At 42.4% G+C, this 19,587-nt stretch overlaps 1 protein-coding gene across 3 annotated transcripts in view; it reads left to right on the forward strand.

Moving 5' to 3' along the window:
• The window catches only part of SRSF10 (serine and arginine rich splicing factor 10), a 456,955-nt gene that overhangs the window by 256,573 nt on the left and 180,795 nt on the right, over nt 1–19,587 (forward strand). For all 3 annotated transcript variants that reach the window (XM_044083347.1, XM_044083340.1, XM_044083356.1), the window contains exon 4: nt 18,732–18,924. In XM_044083347.1, coding sequence (XP_043939282.1) covers nt 18,732–18,924 — 193 coding nt within the window. The remainder of the gene's footprint in view (nt 1–18,731; nt 18,925–19,587) is intronic.

A 19,587-nucleotide genomic window follows, 5' to 3' on the forward strand; every position in this document is an offset into this window, starting at 1 on the left:
AAAACATGTAGCCGACGCCATTTTCTTTGGTCTTTCTTGCCGCGCGGTGCCTGAAGCAGAAGCAGTTCGCAAGTGCCGGTCGGCCGGCTCCTGAGATTTTCATGTTTGAGTTTCAGATCCGAAGTCTTCAATAAAGCCAAGTGCCCCATTGGGGAAACTTTTTTTCTTGCTCCAGACCAATGTCAGAAAAAGTTAATTGTATTTCTTGTGGAAAGCAAATACCTCATAAGGATTTTCATTCTTACTGTATTCCTTGCCTAGGCCCGTTACTGGTTGTCTGTTTTGTGCTAGATTTAACCAACGCACTATTAAGCATCGGTATGATTTTGCTTTAAACTTTTTTGGTCGCCAGTTTAATTATCCTGAAATGTTGTCGGATAGCCATCCGACTGCCGGAGTTTATAAAAAACGCAAAGAAAAGGATAGAGAAAAACAACCGAGGCCCAAAACCAACGGCAAAGCTTCTCCTAAGCCAGTCGCCGGTTCGGCGGATGTCCTTCAAGGATGCATCTGCAGTCCTTACAAATGGGTTGTCCTGTCGTCAGGCAGCCCTTCGGTCGGCCGGATTCCAAAGTCTGGGTCCGGCTTCGGCTGGTGTCGCACTTCACCCAACGTCATCTCTGCTGGTCTTCGGGTATAAAGGCATCAGCCGACGCCATTTTCCTCAGTCTTTCTTGCCGCGTGGCGCCCGAAGCAGAAGCTGTTCGCAAGTGCCGGTCGGTCAGATCTAGAGATTACAACTACCGAATACTACTTCGAAGACTACTAAAAGCTAAGTACCCCGTTGGGGACTCTTTCTTGCCTCAGCCGATGTCAGAAAAAGTGAATAACTGTTTAACTTGTGGGAAACAAATACCTCATAAAGATTTCCACTCTTACTGCTTACCTTGTTTAGGCCCAGACCATGACGTAGCAGCTTGTTCAGCCTGTGCTTCCTTCAACCGACGAACGCTTAGGCGTCTGTCGGAGTTTGCTGAACAGTTTTTCGGCTCAGATTTTGCGTACATTATGCCGTCGGATCCTCCGACTACTCAAATTGTTAAGAAACGCAAAGAAAAGGACCGACACTCGCGGTCCGCGGTTTCGGCCGAAACCACGGTTAAGCAAACCTCGAGTGTCTCGGTTTCGGCCGAAACCGAGCAAACGGTTCAATCTTCAGCCGAATCCATGACTACTACTGAGGCCCCTTCTACCCTAGTTGAATCGGCCTCTGAAGTTTTGCCTCCTAATGTGGTTTCTCTAGAGTTATCGGACACCATCCCTTTGGATGTCTCTACCCCAGCACGTGGTGCTGCTAGGCCTCCTGCAGCCATGTCTATAAAGGCCTTTGCCAGGGCTAAGGCAGCCAAAACTGCTAAATATGTGCCTGTAAAGACCCCCTCCCACAGGCCCAGTTCCAGTTCCCAAATGCTTACTCTGGCAGAGGATCTCATCTCTTTAATAAGGGGATCCCAATCTCACCCAGACAGGGCCTCTCAACCTCCAGAAAAGAGACCTAGAGCAGAGCCCCCTGAGCCAGTGTCCTCAGATGACTCTTCTGATGTTTCAGACAATACAGACCATCCAGAGGCTCCTTTTTCTACTTATGAAGATTCTGATGCTGAAGAATCTATTCCTTCTGCCTCTCCACCAGAGGAATTTTCCTTTGGGGAAACCTTACATGCCATGAGAGAGCAATTCCAATGGCAGGGACAAGATTTCTCAGATTCAAGAAAGAGGCTTAGGACCTTTTTACACTTACCGCAACATAGGCCCTTAGCTATACCTCCAGTCCTTCCTGTTGTGGATGATGCATTTAATGATGTTTGCACTGCTCCTGATACTTTACCTCCAGCCCCTGCTAAGCCCGATAGGTTTTACAGGACACTCATCACCACTTATACAAGGCACCCTTTGCAGATCCTGAGACTATCTCCCAGGGACCTAAGGCAGTAGCTTCAACTTCAACAAAAAACCCTCTCCCTTCTGATAGGGAATCCAGGTCCTTAGAGAGATGGGGTAAAAAAGTATACACCTCTGCAACTCTCTCAGCTGGAGCTCTGAACTGTCAGTTTCATATGATCCAATACCAAGAGTTTATGCTTGATCATTTAACTAAGAAACTGTCCTCTGATGATTCCTTAGATAAGAAATCTGTTCTAGAAATGGTGAATAACTTTCAGCAGGTTAGTAACCATTCTTTAAAATGTGGCTGTGATGCACTGGAGGCTTCATTTAGATCAGCCATGACTGGCACAGTTATAAGAAGGCATGCATGGCTGAAAGAACAGGCCTTGCCGGATCATGTTAAAACAAAGCTATTAGATGCTCCTATGGATAAGGTCAGTCTATTTGGTTATCCTGCCCAACAAGTAATGAAGAAAATGGAAGAGAAGGCAAAATCTGTACAAACAGTTAAAGATTTCTTACAGGTTCAGCCCCCAAGGTTCAGCAGGAACTGGCCTTCCAAAAATTGGTCCTTTCCAGACTCCTCTAAAAATCAGAGAGGCAGGAATAGACGTTCCAGAGGCAGGAATCAATCCAGAGGAGGTGCCTACAGGGGACGCCAGTGGCAAGGCAATAACCAGCGAAGCAGATACTACCACTGCAACAGGACAATCACAGTGACTTGGCTCTGACACTGCCTACCAGGGAACAAACAGCAGCACCCTTAGGCGGAAAGTTAGCCTTATTCTCAAAAAACTGGCACTATATCACAAGAGACAAGTGGATTTTGCAAACTATAGACCAAGGCTACAGGTTTCATTTCCACACCTTACCAGTAAAAAGAGGAATGCCAAACCTACCACCAAATCAAAAGACAGAAGCCCTAAAACAAATAGCTCAATTAACAAAGATGAGAGCTGTGGAAAGGGTACCAAGTACAGAACAGGGCAAGGGATTTTACTCCAGACTATTCCTAGTACCAAGAAAAGAGAAAAGTTGGAGACCTATTCTCGACCTGTCCGCTTTAAACACATTCATCATTGTTCCAAAATTCAAAATGCTGACTCTACAGCAACTTCTTCCCATGCTGGGCAAGGAGTATTGGCTGGTAACTCTAGATCTCAAGGAGGCATACCTGCACGTCCCCATACGACCAATTTGCAGAAGATACCTCAGATTTCTTGCAGGAGCAGAGCATTATCAATTCTCAGCATTGCCCTTTGGCTTATCTACTGCGCCCAGAGTGTTCACGAAATGCCTGGCATCAGTAATCGCTCATTGCAGGCTTCAGGGAATCCAAATTTATCCATACCTGGACGACTGCCTGATACAAGCGGACACCAAAAGCAAGCTGACACAAGACTTACAAAGAGTCATTTGCTTACTACAAGCCCTGGGATACAGTCAATTTAAAAAAGTCAAGACTGATACCATCCCAAACAAGAACATTCTTGGGTGCAGAATTGGACACAGTAAAACAGATGGCATTCCTAACTGCAGAAAAACAAGAACAACTTCCTCTTTACTTCTTGGCATTAACAAAGCAGAACAAACTAACAGCAAGGAAAGTACTGCAGGCCTTGGGCTTCATGGCATCCTGCATAATCTTGGTCCCCCATGCCAGACTGCATATGAGAAAACTACAATGGTACCTAAAGAATTTATGGTCTCAGCACAAGCACAGCTTAGAAACCAAAATATCACTAATCCCATGCCTGAAAAAAGAGTTCCTATGGTGGGCCCAGGCATGCCAGTCAAACCCAGGTTTGTCCTTCCACAACATTCAAACAAGCCAAACCATCACAACGGACGCCTCGGACCTCGGTTGGTGGGCTCATGCTGGACAATTGCATTCAAGGCTTATGGACTCCAGATCAGCTGCATCTGCACATAAATCAAAAAGAAATGCTGGCAGTAAAACTAGCAATCCAGAATTTCAGACCATTCCTCAAAGAAGGCCAATTGATGATAAGGACAGACAACACCACAGTCATGTGGTACATCAACAAACAGGGAGGCACTCGTTCATACCCCCTATGCCGAATGGCTCTGGACCTATGGAATATGGCTCTGAGCTACAACATTCAATTACAGGCAATATTTGTACCGGGAAAAGAAAACATCCTAGCAGACATGTTAAGCAGAACTGCCTCGGATGCTCACGAATGGATGCTACACCCGGACATCTTCAAGGCCATCACAAAGAAATGGGGAATACCACAAATAGACCTATTCGCATCCCCACTCAATCACCAGCTCAAGAAATTTTGCACAAGGACATACCACCCCTTGCTTGGAAGGTGGAGACTCTATCCTTCAGTTGGAAAGGCCTGACAGCATATGCTTTCCCACCTCTTCCTTTGATGCACAAGGTGCTATTGAAAATCAAAGAGGAACGTCCAAGGATAATTTTGATAGCTCCAAATTGGCCAAGACAACATTGGTACCCATTACTAAGGAGCATGTCCCGGGAGAGAATGTGGACACTGCCTCTGATTCCCTTGATGTTAACTCAGAGCGACTACAACATCCTGCATCCAAACCTGAAAACTCTGCAACTGACTGCCAGGAACATTACATAAGAGCAGCTAACCCAGATTTATCCCAAAGGGTTAAAGACATTATCCTAGAGGCCCGCAGGCCCTCAACAAGAAGGAACTATGCAGGAAAATGGAAAAGGTTTCTCATTTGGAGTACCGAGAGGGGCAAAGATGTGTCAAAGGTAGACATTGCCAACATCCTGGAGTATTTGGCAGAGCTATTCCATACAGACCTGTCTTATTCCTCCATCAAAATACATGCATCAGCTATTTCTGCAGAATACAGCTTCGATCCACCTGTCTTTTCACATCCTCTACTCAGGCAGTTTCTGAGAGGAATTAAGAATGTAAAACCTCCTAGGAAACCACCATTGCCAGCATGGGACTTGAACTTTGTACTAGAAAAATTGACACTTCCCCCTTTCGAACCAGCAGCAACAGCAGATCTTCAACACCTATCCTGGAAAACTGCTTTCCTGCTGGCAATTACCTCAGCAAGAAGGGTTTCTGAACTACAGGCTTTAATGGCAGTACAACCCTTCCTAATCTTCCATCAAGATAGTGTCCATGAGAACTAATCCTACATTTATGCCTAAGGTGGTATCCAGAGTGTCTTTAAACCAGGCAATCCACCTACCTACCTTCTTTCCCAATCCACAGAACAGGGGGGAAAGACTGCTGCATACCTTGGATGTACATAGACAGTTACGCTACTACCTGGACAGAACCAAGGGCAATAGAAAAACTGACCAGCTTCTGGTAGCATATGCAACAGGAAGGGAAGGAAAAGCAATTTCCAAACAGACAATCTCCAAGTGGATAGGAAATTGCATTAGATTCTGTTACTCCTACCATGGAAAGCAAATTCCACAGAACATAAGGCCTCATTCTACAAGGGGGCCTCATTCTACAAGGGCTACAGCCACTACCACAGCTTTCTTACGAGGAGTGGCTACCAAGGACATTATAGAGGCTGCTACTTGGACCTCCGTGCATACATTTGCCAAGCATTATAACTTACCTTTATACTCTAGATCCCGAGCAGGGTTTGCCACTGCTGTGTTGCAAGGGATCCTAACTACACCATAATTTCTTCTTCCTCCTCCCCTAGTTTGGCTATGGTATTCTACCCATTTGTAAGGACTGCAGATGCATCCTTGAAGGACATAGTACAGTTTTGTACCTACCATAAATGTAGATGTCTGAACAGGATAGCATCTGCAGTCAGGATTACCCACCCTCCTTCCCCTCTGTGGTACTCCTAGGGTATTTGCCCACCTAATAGCTAGCTGGGGGGGGATTTCTTATGGTGTATTTGTTTGTATATATGTACATACATGATAATTTTATGTTTGCCTTCTACTATTTGGAAACATTGGCATTTATCCAAAAATTTAGCTATCCAAGAGGGCAACTGGCATCTGGGGCAAGAAACACTGAGGAAAATGGCGTCGGCTGATGCCTTTATACCCGAAGAACTGCAGCTATGACGTCGGGTGAAGTGCGACACCAGCCGAGGCCAGACCCAGACTTTGGAATCCGGCCGACCGAAGGGCTGCCTGACGACAGGACAACCCATTTGTAAGGACTGCAGATGCTATGCTATCCTGTTCGGACATCTACATTTATGGTAGGTACAAAACTGTACTTTCCTGACTCTCACCAGTTTCTATACAAAAGCCATGCTGCTGACCCAGAAACTATCTCACAGGGCCCCAAGGGAATTAAGGCCTCCACTGCTAAAAATCCATTACCTTCCGAGGGAGATTCCAGATCCTTAGAAAGGTGGGGAAAAAAGGTATATACCTCGGCCACCTTAACCATGAGGGCATTAAACTGTCAGTTCTATATGCTAAAGTACCAACAGTTTTTGTTATCACAATTGAGAAGTAAAATGTCACAACCTGAACAACCAGACTTGAAGGAGTTGCAGGGTTTGATGCATAGTACAGAACAAGTGGGTAAACATACCTTACAATGTGGTTTTGATGCTCTAGAGGCCTCATGTAGAGCTGCTGTTACAGGATCAGTCATACGTAGACATGCCTGGCTCAAGAAACAAACCTTACCAGATCATGTCAAAGCTAAATTACTAGATGCCCCTCTACAAAAGGATGTATTATTTGGTGCTAATGCTGAGGAGGTATTAAGGAAAATGGAGGAAAAGGCTAAATCAATGCAAACAGTGAAAGATTTTCTACATGTACAACCACAACGTTTCAGTAGAAATTGGCCTTCCAAAAATTGGTCCTTTCCAGCCACGGACAGACCCCAAAGAGGTAGATACAGGCGCCCGAGGAGCAGAGGGCAATCCCAAGGATCATTTAGAGGCAGACAATGGCAAGCTCCTACACAAAGAGGTGGTGAGGATAACTCGCAACCATTCAGAAAGCAAGCCCAATGACTTTCCCCTTTGCATGCCAAGCAAGACTCAAATGGCAGCACCCTTAGGCGGAAAACTGGCATTATTTTCAAAAAATTGGCATATTGTCACAAAAGACAAATGGATCCTGGACATTATAAACAGAAGCTACAGATTCCATTTTCACACCCTTCCTAAAATGAGAGGCATGCCAAACCTGCCGCACAATCAAAGGGCAGAGGCACAAAGACAAATTTCAGATCTCATAGACATGAAAGCTATTCAAGAGGTACCTACGCACGAACAAGGTCAAGGTTTTTATTCCAGACTGTTCCTGGTACCAAGGAAGGGAAAAGATTGGAGACCTATTTTGGACCTATCCATCCTAAACACATTTCTACTCGTACCAAAATTCAAGATGCTCATTCTACAGCAGCTTCTTTCCATGCTGGGCAAGGAGTCTTGGCTGGTAACATTGGACCTCAAGGAGGCAATACCTGCATGTCCCAATCAGACAAAATTGCAGAAGATACCTCAGATTTCTTGCAGGTTCAACCCATTATCAATTCTGTGCATTGCCCTTTGGCTTATCTACTGCGCCCAGAGTATTCACGAAATGCCTGGCATCAGTAATTGCCTACTGCAGACTTCAAGGGATACAAATATACCCCTATTTGGACGACTGCCTGATCCAAGCGGACAGCAAGCACATTCTTCTGAAACATCTGGCTTATGTAATAATGTTGTTGTATTCTCTGGGATACACAGTCAGCAAAGAGAAATCAAGGCTAATACCCTCTCGGAAAATAATTTTCCTGGGTGCCAACTTGGACACAAACACCCAGATGGCCTACTTCACACCAGAGAAGCAGGGGCAACTTAACTCAATACTTCAGAACACTAGCAAATTGCACCAGGCTGACTGCAAGGAAAATCCTGCAGGCTCTGGGATTCATGGCATCTTGCATCTTACTAATCCCATGTGCAAAGCTGCATATGAGGAAACTTCAGTGGTACCTGAAAAACCTATGGTCTCAACACAGCCACAGTTTGGAAACAATAATACCACTAATTCCATGTCTTCAAAAGGAATTTCTGTGGTGGGCTCAAGCATGCCAAACAAACACAGGTCTCCCATTCAGCAAGCCTCAAGCAAATCAAGTCATCACAACAGATGCCTCGGACTACGCCTGGGAGGCGCACATGACAGATGTGCATTCAGGGCAAATGGTCCCAAAAAGAAAAGCACCTACACATCAATCAAAAGGAAATGCTAGCAGTAATAAATGCTATTATAGCTTTCAAAGACCTTCTGCAACCAGGTCAACTATTGATGAGGCCGGACAACACCACAGTTATGTGGTACATAAACGAACAGGGAGGAACCCATTCATACCCCCTATGCAGACTGGCCATGTCACTTTGGAACATGGCCCTGGACTTACAAATCAAACTACAAGCACAGTACTTGCCAGGCAAGGAAAACACGCTGGCAGACAACCTAAGCAGAAATATGACTGATCCACACGAATGGAAGTTGCATCCTCAAGTTTTTACAGAGAATTCAAGCATGGGGAAGGCCAGACATAGATCTCTTTGCCTCCCACAAAAATCTCCAATTGACAAAATTCTGCTCAAGGATTTTTCATCCAAAGGCCTGGAGAGTGGAAGCTCTCTTTCAGTTGGGCATCAATGACAGTTTATGCCTCCCCACCTCTTCCTCTGCTGCCCAAAGTTCTATTAAAAACAAGAGCAGACAGACCAATGATGATTCTCATTGCTCCAGACTGGCCAAGACAACACTGGTACCCACTCCTGAGGAGCCTGACGCATTCCCCACCATGGACCCTACCTCTAATGCCTCCTCTTCTGACTCAGCACAGCTTCAAAACCCTTCACAGTTAGCTAAAAACACTCAGTCTAGCCGCATGGAAGATTCCTTAGCATCACAACAGACCCAACTCTCCAAGGAGGTGCAGGATGTCATTTTGGAGGCCAGAAGGCCGTCTACTAGAAAAGCTTACTCCGCAAAATGGAAACTGTTCTGTGTCTGGAATGAGAAAAAGGGCCAGGATAGTGGAAAACTGAATTTACCTCAAATATTACAGTATCTAGCTGAGCTGCTAAGCAGTGGACTTTCTTTATCCTCCATCAAAATCCATGCCTCAGCCATTTCTGCAGAATACAACACTGATCCACCCTTATTCTCTCACCCCCTCTTAAGACAGTTCCTCAGAGGGGCTAAGAATCTAAAACCCCCAAGGAAACAACCAGTACCTGCTTGGGATCTCAATTTCATTCTAGAAAAGCTGACCTTGCCTCCTTTTGAGCCAGCTGCCCCATCAGATTTGAAATATTTGTCCTGGAAAACAGTTTTCCTTCTGGCTATTACCTCAGCTCGTAAGGTATCGGAACTACAAGCTCTCATGGCTGTACAGCCTTTCATCATCTTCCATCAGGACAGAGTTTCCTTACGAACCAACCCGTCCTTTATGCCAAAAGTGGTATCCAGGGTAGCTTTGAATCAGGCTATACACTTTACCTACCTTTTATCCTAATCCTCAAAACAAAGGGGAGCGATTACTATATTCCTTGGACATCCACAGACACCTGTGTTATTATTTGGACAGAACAAAGCCTTTCAGAAAATCAGAACAGCTCTTTGTGTCCTATGCTATAGGAGCTCAAGGAAAGCCAATTTCCAAACAGACTATCTCAAAATGGATAGCCCACTGCATACGCTTTTGCTGTTCTTTTCATGGCAAAACTTGTACCTACAGGCGTCAGATCTCACTCCACAAGGGCCACGGCTACCTCTGCAGCTTTTCTCAGAGGAGTTCCTACCAAAGATATTTTGGAAGCAGCCACTTGGAGTTCTGTGCATACCTTCTCCAGGCACTACCACCTTCCATTATACACCAAATCTAGAGCGGGCTTTGCCACTGCAGTCTTGCAGGGCATTCTGGCGGCTCCTAGTTCCACCTAGTGCCTCCCTTTCTTAGCTTTGGGATTCTACCCATCTGTTATGACTGCAGCTGTATGCACGATGAACATAGTACAGTTTTGTACCTACCATAAATGTAGATAGTGCTAATACAGCTGCAGTCCAAGTTTCCCTCCCTCCTTCCCCTTTTGGGACAGGCCTATTGGCTAACACCTCCTCTTGCAACCTGATTGGGGTATTTATTCTTGATGTATTTGCTTGCACTACTGTATTTTGATTATATTGCATTGCTTTATCACACAAATTTATGTATTGCCTTCCTTCTGGGGGCACCTGACATCTGGGGCAAGAAAAACTGAAGAAAATGGCGTCTGCTGGTTCTTTTATACCCCTGGCGCATTGACGTCAGGGAAGAAGCGACGACAACCGACGCCGGACCTAGACTTTGGAATTCGGCCGACCGAGGACCCGCCTGACGGCAGGAGAACCCATCTGTTATGACTGCAGCTGTATTAGCACTCGAACATCTACATTTATGGTAGGTACAAAACTGTACTTTATCTGGTGTATTTAAAAAGGCATTTACCATCTCTTCAGAACTGTTGCTGGCACGGTTATTTATTTTTTTAACTGGTTCCTCCCAAAGAGCTTTACAAGGTCGCCAAAAGTGGCAGGATTGGACTCTCAAACTGATTTTACTCCGCATTATATATTTGTTCCACTGTTCCGATTCGCCTTTTGAAAGCTCTTTTTATGCACTCTTTCATTGGCTCAGCTGCACAGACAATTAAGGAGCAGCTCATGAAAAGTCAACACTGACATCGGGCCTCACTGTGGACTTTCTTCTACTTTTTTAAACTGACCAATAGCACAGTGTATGAAGAAAAATAGACCATTAGCGCAATGAAATTAGAGCATGTGGTGTTAGTCTATTATTCTGTCTGTATTGTGCTATTCGTAAATTGACCAAACCAGTTAACACATCGCAGCTAGGTAATGGACCAATAGCTAAGGTGACTGTGCTGTTGGTCTGCTTTTCCAGCCTTAATGTACTGTTGGTCAGAGAGCTGAGCAGTAGGAAAACAAAACCAGAAATGTTGGACCAGTGGCATGTGGAACTGCACTTAATATGGATGAATGGCACCAGGAGCTGCACTACTGGTCAATTTTTCTAGTAGCACCTCACTATTAGTCCAGTCTTTGCTAGATATCTGAAGGGTATCCAGTGTAAGCACTTTGCAAGTCATTCAGTTGTGCCAGCAAGATGACACTTATTCGTCCACAACTTGAGATTGAACAGGCCCTCCTCTTTTGCCCATCTGCTGTGGCTTCCAATGGCCTGTGCTGTGAGTTTAATGTGCAGACCTTCAAAGATAAGGTTTTACAAAAGAATGTTGCAATTAAGTGACGTGCACAGCACATTTTTCAGCCTGCACATAAACATCACTTGACCACGTTATCCTCCTGTGCATTTGATATGTGGTCTGTCCTTCGTAATTCATATAAAAAGTTGATAGATTTGGTGTAAAAGCGAGTATTCTGATGAAAACCGCAAAACGTCTATCCAAAATAATGAATCCCAACATTCCACCTTGCCAGATTAACCTACTAAGCACATTTAAGTAAAAACAAACATTTGGGAAATTGATAACTGCATATTGCACTGCGTCAAAAACACTGGTAACCAATTTATGTTACTAGTATACTTAACTTTCGCTAAGTTAGTTACAGCTGCGAAGGTCGGATGATGTATTTTGAAGTAGGCAATACACTTACACAAGTATGGTGAATAAGCAGTCATTCAAATGCCATACTTCTGCAGGACTTTTACAAAAATTCAAATTGAAAAAACAATTACCGCAATAAGCAAATGAACCGTTTGTGCTGAAGAAGTAAGTCATCCGTGTTCTTTAATAGCTGAGCCCACCTAGTACAGTGCAGTGCTAATCCCAATAGATTTACTGAATACTGATCACGTCAGTCGCCCTGCTAGACAGGAAGTATAGTGTGGGAAGAAATAGCCAAGGAATTGTTATGGCTAGGTTTGTATAGGCCCTAGGGCCAATAGCCTAGTACCAACCTATGAAAAGAGAAGGCAGTAGGAGTGGTTAACTCAAGACACCACACCAGAGGTAAGTTGAACATAAGGGCCTAAAATCTGCACTCAGCACTTTACTTGCACACCACACTTTTAATTTTACTTATGCTTAGCAGGAAAGAGAGACCAACAGTGTACAATTTTGAGGATTTTTACAAGGGTTACTTGTTCAAGTGTCAGACAAGTAAAACTTTCAACAGGAATCTGTCAAGAGTTAGAAAGCCAGAAAGGTACAATTTATACCTGTAAAAATTAGGGTCAGAGTGACGAATGTAAGAGTCGGTGTACTTTAGTTACAGGGGAAGTAGGCAAACACTCAAGTAGAAGAGAGAGCCCTATGGCTGACCAAAATGGTGACTCACTTACACAGCACTGTAAGAGAAAGCTTAATAAATGTTTTTTATATGTGTAACCTACTCTGATTAATTGCTGGGAGAAACAGTTTTTGTTGTAGCCAATTGCAATCCTGTAGACAGTTATGCAGAAGGTGTAGTATGCTAATGTAGGTAAATGTAGAGTTCAAACTGAGTCACACCAGGTCAGCCAAGGGGGGAAGTGAGGGAAAATCCTAAGCACCTAGATTTGAAATATCAGAAAAACAGATAGTAGGGATGCTTTAAACCTGGCCATTAGAAGACCTCTAATGGTGAAGATGCAGTTGTACCAGCAGGAAGAGTAGCTTCTGATAAAACGGTGGCAGGATAATGTACAAAATTTGGAGACTGCGTGTTTATGGAAAATGATTACTGATTGTACACCAAGCAGAAGAGTAAATTTATTCCAGCGATCAAGGAATGTCTAGAGGCAGTTGCAAGATTCTTGCTGCTGTATCCAGAATATTTTTTCCTAGAGGGTCAAAGCAATTTATTGATGCAGAACATGCTAAGGCAGAAATACAAAAGTTTATTCAACAAAAAGTGAGCTATCAGAAGGGGATTCTGCTTCTTATTCTTCTGATAGTAAAGTTCAGAGTGTTCCAATGCAACCTGTTCAGTGAAAAATGCTTGAGACAGAAAAGCACAAGAGTTGACCAGAATAACCAGAAGTAAGTTGCAAATGAACCAGAGATGAGTTGGGAGATGGAGATTAACAGGAAGAAAAGCAGCAACCTTGAAATTGAGAAAATGTGGAATTAGAAGGCATCAGTCACGTGTGAAATATGGTGGAACAAGAAAACTTAGAAGTATTAGACTTTTTTGACATTGTTAAACCTGTTGGGAACTCCAGAGCGTATGCCCTACTTCATACATTAATGTTTGGAAGAACACTAAGGAGATGGAAAGAGGTAATTTTAAGAAATGTAGGCACTGCAGTGTGAAAAGAAAGCCTGAACAAAATGTTTAGGATAATCGACTGTAATATTAGCTTGTTGAAGTGAGAGATGGGTTGTGAAGTATACAGGGCATGATGCAAGTAAAATTGATTAGCTTTTTCATTCTTTTGTATGGGGGAATGACTAAGGTCCATGGCTTGATCTAGCGAGTTTTAAGTAGAAGCAAGTAAAGACTGAATGTATTCCTGTAGAAGATGTTCACAGTGCAACATGACAAGCTTGTAGCTGAAGGTAGCTGTGTATCTTGCTAATGTGCGTCTGTGGCGATGATCTGAAATAGGGCAATAAAAACAAACTGTAGAATAGTGAACTATGGTAAAAAAAAATGCACAGTGCAAATAGAATTGATTGTGAGTTTGGTAAAGGCTTTCAGGATGGTTATTCAGTGGAATATCTTGGACAAAGGAAAAGGAGAGTACTTGTATTAATTGCTAGAGGAGCTCCAGAAGTAATAGAAGGAAAAAAAATAATGGTAGATTTGTAATAAAGGCTTCTGGCGGATTTGTGGATTTATGGGGGGGGGGGGGCAAACATTTGACAGTATTAATAAAACAATGATGATCCAGAGGGAATGTAAAAAAAAAAATAGTACTGTTGGTGGGTCTTGACAGAGAAAGCGTTCAACAGAGTAAGTTGGGATTTTTGAGTAGGGTAATTTGCATTCCCTGATACCATAATAAGAGCTAATTAGGAGGATATATGAGGAATCTGAGGCAAAAAATAAAGTGGGAGGGTTCTTTTTTGAAAAGTTTTGTTAGAACAGAGGAATCAGGCAGGGGTGTTTAGAACCACTGGCAAAGAAAATTAGGGACTCAGAAATTCAGATACAATAGACAAGAAAAGTTGGCTTTATTTGCAGATGATATTTTGTACCTATTGAAACTAGAAAAGGACAGTTCAGTTTAGTACAACATTCTGAGCAGTTTCAAGTCTTTTTTTATACAAAGTTAATGAAAAACAAAGGCAGTAACTGTAAACTATGTACCCATACACAAATTGGTTCAACAAACCCACATTTATGGGGACATGACAAAATGAAGTATTTAAGGGTATGGGTTAAAAGGGATTCTGTTATGGCTATGTGGGGAGAGACTTAAAGAAATTATACAAAAACTGAGAAACTGGAAACTGTTTTATGAATGAATATGACTTGCAAGTTAAGTGATGAAAATATGTAGTCCCTTTAGCTTACACAAGTCATGCACATATCAACCAGAGGAGAAGTTATGGATAACAGTAAAGACTTTAAGGATTTTATCTTTGAGGGAAAGAGGGCAAGAGTCAAGTGGGATATGTTGATTCTTCGATAAAACAAGGTAGTTTGGGATTACTTGATTTGAAAGGCTACTTCTGAGCTATACAAAGCTCCTATACATAGTGCAAGCCGAAAGCTAAAGTGGAAAGGGGTGATGATGAAATGGGGAAGCTAAAGAAATGAGGAGAAACTGGGAATTTTTTGTGCAGATCCTTAAGGAAAATAACAATAGCTGTTAATAGTCATAAAGTAAAGTATTCTAAGAACTAAGCCAACACGGGAATGGAGAAAGGAGATTCTGATGGGGATGGCTGCAGTTAGGGGTACACAGAATAGGCAAGAGGGGGGGCTAGAATTTACTGGAGAAAACTAGCAAAGGCACCAATGTATAGAGAGCAAAATAATTAGAGAGGGGAGGGTAATAGAATGGGAAGAGGCCAAGAGTACATTTGGACCTAAGGCTAGAGATTGCCTTCCCTATCAAGGATTGATACAGGCAAAGACAAAAGATTAGGGGGATCCTAAATGAAGATCAGCACTGGTAGAGTTTTTAGTAGTCTAGAACAGAACCTCTGTTTAAAAAAGGATAATCAGTATGGTATAGAAAATAACATATGACTATAGGAATCAATCTGAGGCGGTTAGAAGGGATTAGTAAGAGATTGGCTAAGCAATTCACACAAACAGTGAAAGGCTATATGTATGGCTCCCAAATATACAAGAGTCTGGAAGATTTAAGATATTTGCTTGTAGGTTTGTACATGGGTATTTTATACCTCAAGTAGACTCCCAAAGAATTGTTTCCCCTCAGGTTGATTGCAAATGTTGGAAGTATAACTGGGAAGAAAGAGGTAATTGGAAACATATTTTAGAGAGTGTGGCGAGTTGGCAGACTTTAAAAATTTCCTGTAGACTACTGTGTCAAGTAGCGGTTGAGCACATTGATGTAACTAAAGAATTTTATTGAACTGTGATGTAGAATAATTCCATGACATAAGGGCTTGCTGAGTTTAATTATGGTGGCTGCCGAAAAAGCAGTTACTAGAAAATGGAAATCTGTCTAAACCAATTGTAGTATAAGTAGTGAATATAATAACATAGGTAAAAGAACTGGAAGGTGGGATCTTAAGAAAAGGGTAGGAGCAAATTGCATGGAAAAATAGGAATTGTGGAAACAGTACATGCAGAATAATGCTTTGGAGGAGGAATGAGGTTAAGGGAGGGCAGGAATTTAATGAGCTGTATTAATGTTCAATTGACATTGTATAGAAATTGTATGTGATGTATAATGTTTGCAACTGAAAATGTCAATATGGCTTGTTTTCATTTATATGAATGTATGATTGCTTTTGTCATTAGTAATTCGGTAAAGATTTTTGTTTAAAAGTGTATATATGATCTTGGAAGGCAAGGTATTCATCTGCAGTTAGGGTGGTTTGCAGATTTTGTTTTAAGGAGTAAAGTTTGTTTTTAACCAGGTTGGTGTCAGTTCCCGATTTACACACAAGTTTTACTCGGGACTCTCATTGTGAAAAGATGCGACACCTTCCACCAGAAGTTTTGTACAGCACATGGATCTGAGGTTTTCCAGTTAGGAGCCTTTCTTACGTTTTTTCAAAGTTTTGCTTGTGGTTGTCTCTTCCATTTTATATTCATTGTGTTGGCCCTTCACTTTTTTTTACCTCTTCTATCCATTCAGTATCTTTTCTCTGACTTTCATAGATAACTTTTCCAAAATGTAATCTTTTTATGATGCTGTTTATTTTCCGAGTAGTCCTCGATAAATGTACTCTTAATTTTCAGTATACCTTTTGAGTTTTTCTGCTTGTGCTGGTGTTTATTAGTGAAGATGGTTGCCGCCTCACAGCAAGAGGTTCTCCGGTTTGATCCTCTGCGGGGGAGGGGGGTGCCTTCTGTGTGGAGTCTGCATGTCCTCCCTGTGGTCGCATGGGTTTCCTCCCACATCCCAAAGACATGCTGTAGGTAGATTGGACACTCTAAATTGGCCCTAGGTGTGAGTGCATGTATGTGCGCCTTCTGTGGAAGGTTGGATGCCGGGCTGGCAACTCGACACCATAAAACACCATTGCCAATCGGGAGCAGACAGGTGATCCGCTGTGGCGACCCCTAACCGGGAAAAGCCAAAAGAAGTGTAAAAAAAGTAATGGTTTGTTTTTTACATGGTATGTTGCTTTTTATCGCATTTGGCTTTCTTGAGCAGTTCCCTTTTCTGTATTCTGATAGTGATGCTGCTTACCTTAGTTGCTTGGTGATTCATTCTAATCTATGTTGCCATGATATTTTACTTTCTCTTCTTCTTTTTGTGGTAACACGCAGCAGTTTTGCTTCACAATAGTATTATGATTTTCCTTATCTGAATCTCTGTTAATGGTCAGAGCAGATCAGATGTTAAAATGAGCCCCATCTGCTTGAGTTATTGTTAGGTCAGGTGGATGTAAAAGGTCCCAGGCACCGATGTAAAAGATCCCATAGCACCTATTGAAAAGAGTAGGGAATGTTCCCAGATACTTTAGCCAAATTTCCTCTAGCAGTATAAATACTAGCTCAGGTCTCCCCTGAAAAGAGGCTACTAGCCTAATGAGACTAACCCAGCCAACAAATGATAAAATACACTTTCTGTAGTCTTTCAAATGACTTAATATATCTGTCCATTTTGTGTAGATCAAGCGGTTATTCCCTTAGATCATTCTCTCCTTGGCTTGGAGTATAATCTTTGCTGTCATTTCCTACCCTTCTCCCTGCTATGTAGTTCTAACTGGACTTCTGCAAGTTCTCCTGAAGGTGGTCCTGAAATTTTACTTTGTCTTAAAAGTGCCCGGCTTTGTCTGTTGTACCATTTCCTGATTTATTGACTCATTGTAATGGAATATTGTCTATAGGAGTCTTCTCATTAAACCCTTCACTGCCCGTATGACCTCTGTTGCATGTTACTTGCCTTTCTATGTTACTAAACTGGTTGAACACATTTCATTTTTGTGGTGGTCTCCTCTTTGTGAAGTTTATTGTGTCTCTATGCCTTTGCCTGTGTATATGCATCTTCAAATGTCTTTTCCCTTGGTGTTTCAAACGGTACAGGAAGTGAGAAGACAACATTAAAAAGTCCTGCATATAAAAGAATTTTACAACTGGTGTGGTGAAAAATTGATTCTGCCTTTTTTGCACTGGTCCTCAGATCTTGCAGAATTTCTAAAAGTTGTTCAACCAAAAGGCTAGTTTAATCTTCCATTTAAGGTACTCCTGTCTGCCACAGGACCTTCTAGTTTCATCCAGGACTACAGTGAAGTTATTTAAGAGTACCTTGCACGCCCCCCCCATGACAGTACCACACTAGTGTATGATCTGAACTTCATTGCTGAAAAAGTAACCTTTTTCTTGTACATGGTGATGTCAAGTAGTTAGCAGTATTTTATTGTAAACCTGAGACCAAAGGGAAGAGAGTTCTACATGCTGTGTATAAACTCTGGCACTGCACTCTCAGAACCAAAAACTTAAAGAAAGGCCACTGTTTGTGTTCTTCACAGCAAGGGACCAGCCTAGGATAATGTCAGAGCAGCCAGTGTCCTTGTGGCTGGACAGCTACATCACACTGTGCTGTGACATCTGTGTGTGTGTGTGTGTGTGTGGGGGGGGGGGGGGGGGGCTAGCTGGGCAAGTCAAAGCAAGTAGTCTTTTAGATTTTTTTAGTTTATAATTTTACATATGGTTGAGCATTGGGAGTTGAGTTAGTTGCCTAGGAGACCTACTTACACCAGCAACCTCTTTATAGCCCTGGTAATTACCTCTGCATGGGGAGCTTTACTTGCCAGTAGTCTTACACAGGAGCACTTGGTGTCTCACGACTCAAAACAGAAGATGAGTTTTGGGTTACTGTTCCCTTTACTGACAAGACTTTCTTCCAATGAATGATGTGTGGGTGGTAATCTTGCTCCCATGAAATTTGTAATTATGGCAAACACTTTTGCACAATTGTACTTTAAGTTTTGAAGCAGTCAAGTTCTGCCACTTCAACATAATGAAAATATATGTTTGAGAATAGTGGCTACTCTGTATTAAGACCGTGGAATTGTTTCTACATTAAATGTACTTTAATGGGGTAGAAATTAATGCGATAGGTTTTGATATTTTTTGTTTTTTTGGGGGGGGGGGGGGGCATGAGATGCTTCTGAATTAACTTTAAATTCTGTGGAACAGTAGGAAGCCTAGAGTGGTAAAATGATTATAAATGCATTTAACTTGTGCATTTTCCTTTCAGCACCTAATCAGATGAAATCTAAAGAAGTGAGAGGTTCATGGGGTGGTTCTCGCTATGATGACCGTTATGATGACCGGTATGATGATCGCTGTGATGATTATGATCGGTACAGAAGGTCCAGAAGCCGGAGTTATGAAAGGAGGAGGTCTAGAAGTCGCTCATATGAACGGAGGAGGTCTTACAGTCCCAGATAGTAAGTGCAAGTAAAACTTTTCAAGAATGCTGCTTCATAGATTCTCAGTTTGCTAAACTGTCTTGATTTGCATTTAAACATTTTGCTGCCCCACTCCGATGACAGCTGCCAAGTGATTGACAACAGTTCAGTCTGTGTAGTTTCGTAGTCAGGGGAGTTGCTATCTTTTTTCGGACTGCTGCAGTCTTGGACACTGTTTACGCTCCATGTTCTCATGGATTTAGGTTATGTTCATCTACAACAGTAATGTGCAATAGCACACTTAACCAAGGAGCATCAGATTTAATGTTGATTTAATTACTGTTTTGTACTTTTTCACTGCAGAATGGTAAAATGAGACTTCTTTACAACTGTTTAAGGATACTTGGTATAATGTTTAGGATGTTTACCTCATAGACAAACAGAACAGTGCTGGATACCCACCAAGGGAAATTGTCTAGGCTTCAAATGGTCTAAAAGAGCAGCTAGCCTAGAACTTGCCTATGAACCTATAATTAAGAACCTATTTTCTGTTAAAATCAATGTTAAAAGTTGTGATGGAACAGTAAGCGGATTGTGCTTTTAAAACAGTGCAGTAGTAGTTACTGTGCGAGTAATATTCATGTTCAAATTAAGTATGTGGGCATGGGGGAAATGCAGTATTTGCTTAATGGTCCTCTGTTA

This window comes from Protopterus annectens, chromosome 1.part1, assembly GCF_019279795.1.
Source record: "Protopterus annectens isolate FY-2018-M chromosome 1.part1, PAN1.0, whole genome shotgun sequence".
NCBI lineage: Eukaryota > Metazoa > Chordata > Ceratodontiformes > Protopteridae > Protopterus > Protopterus annectens.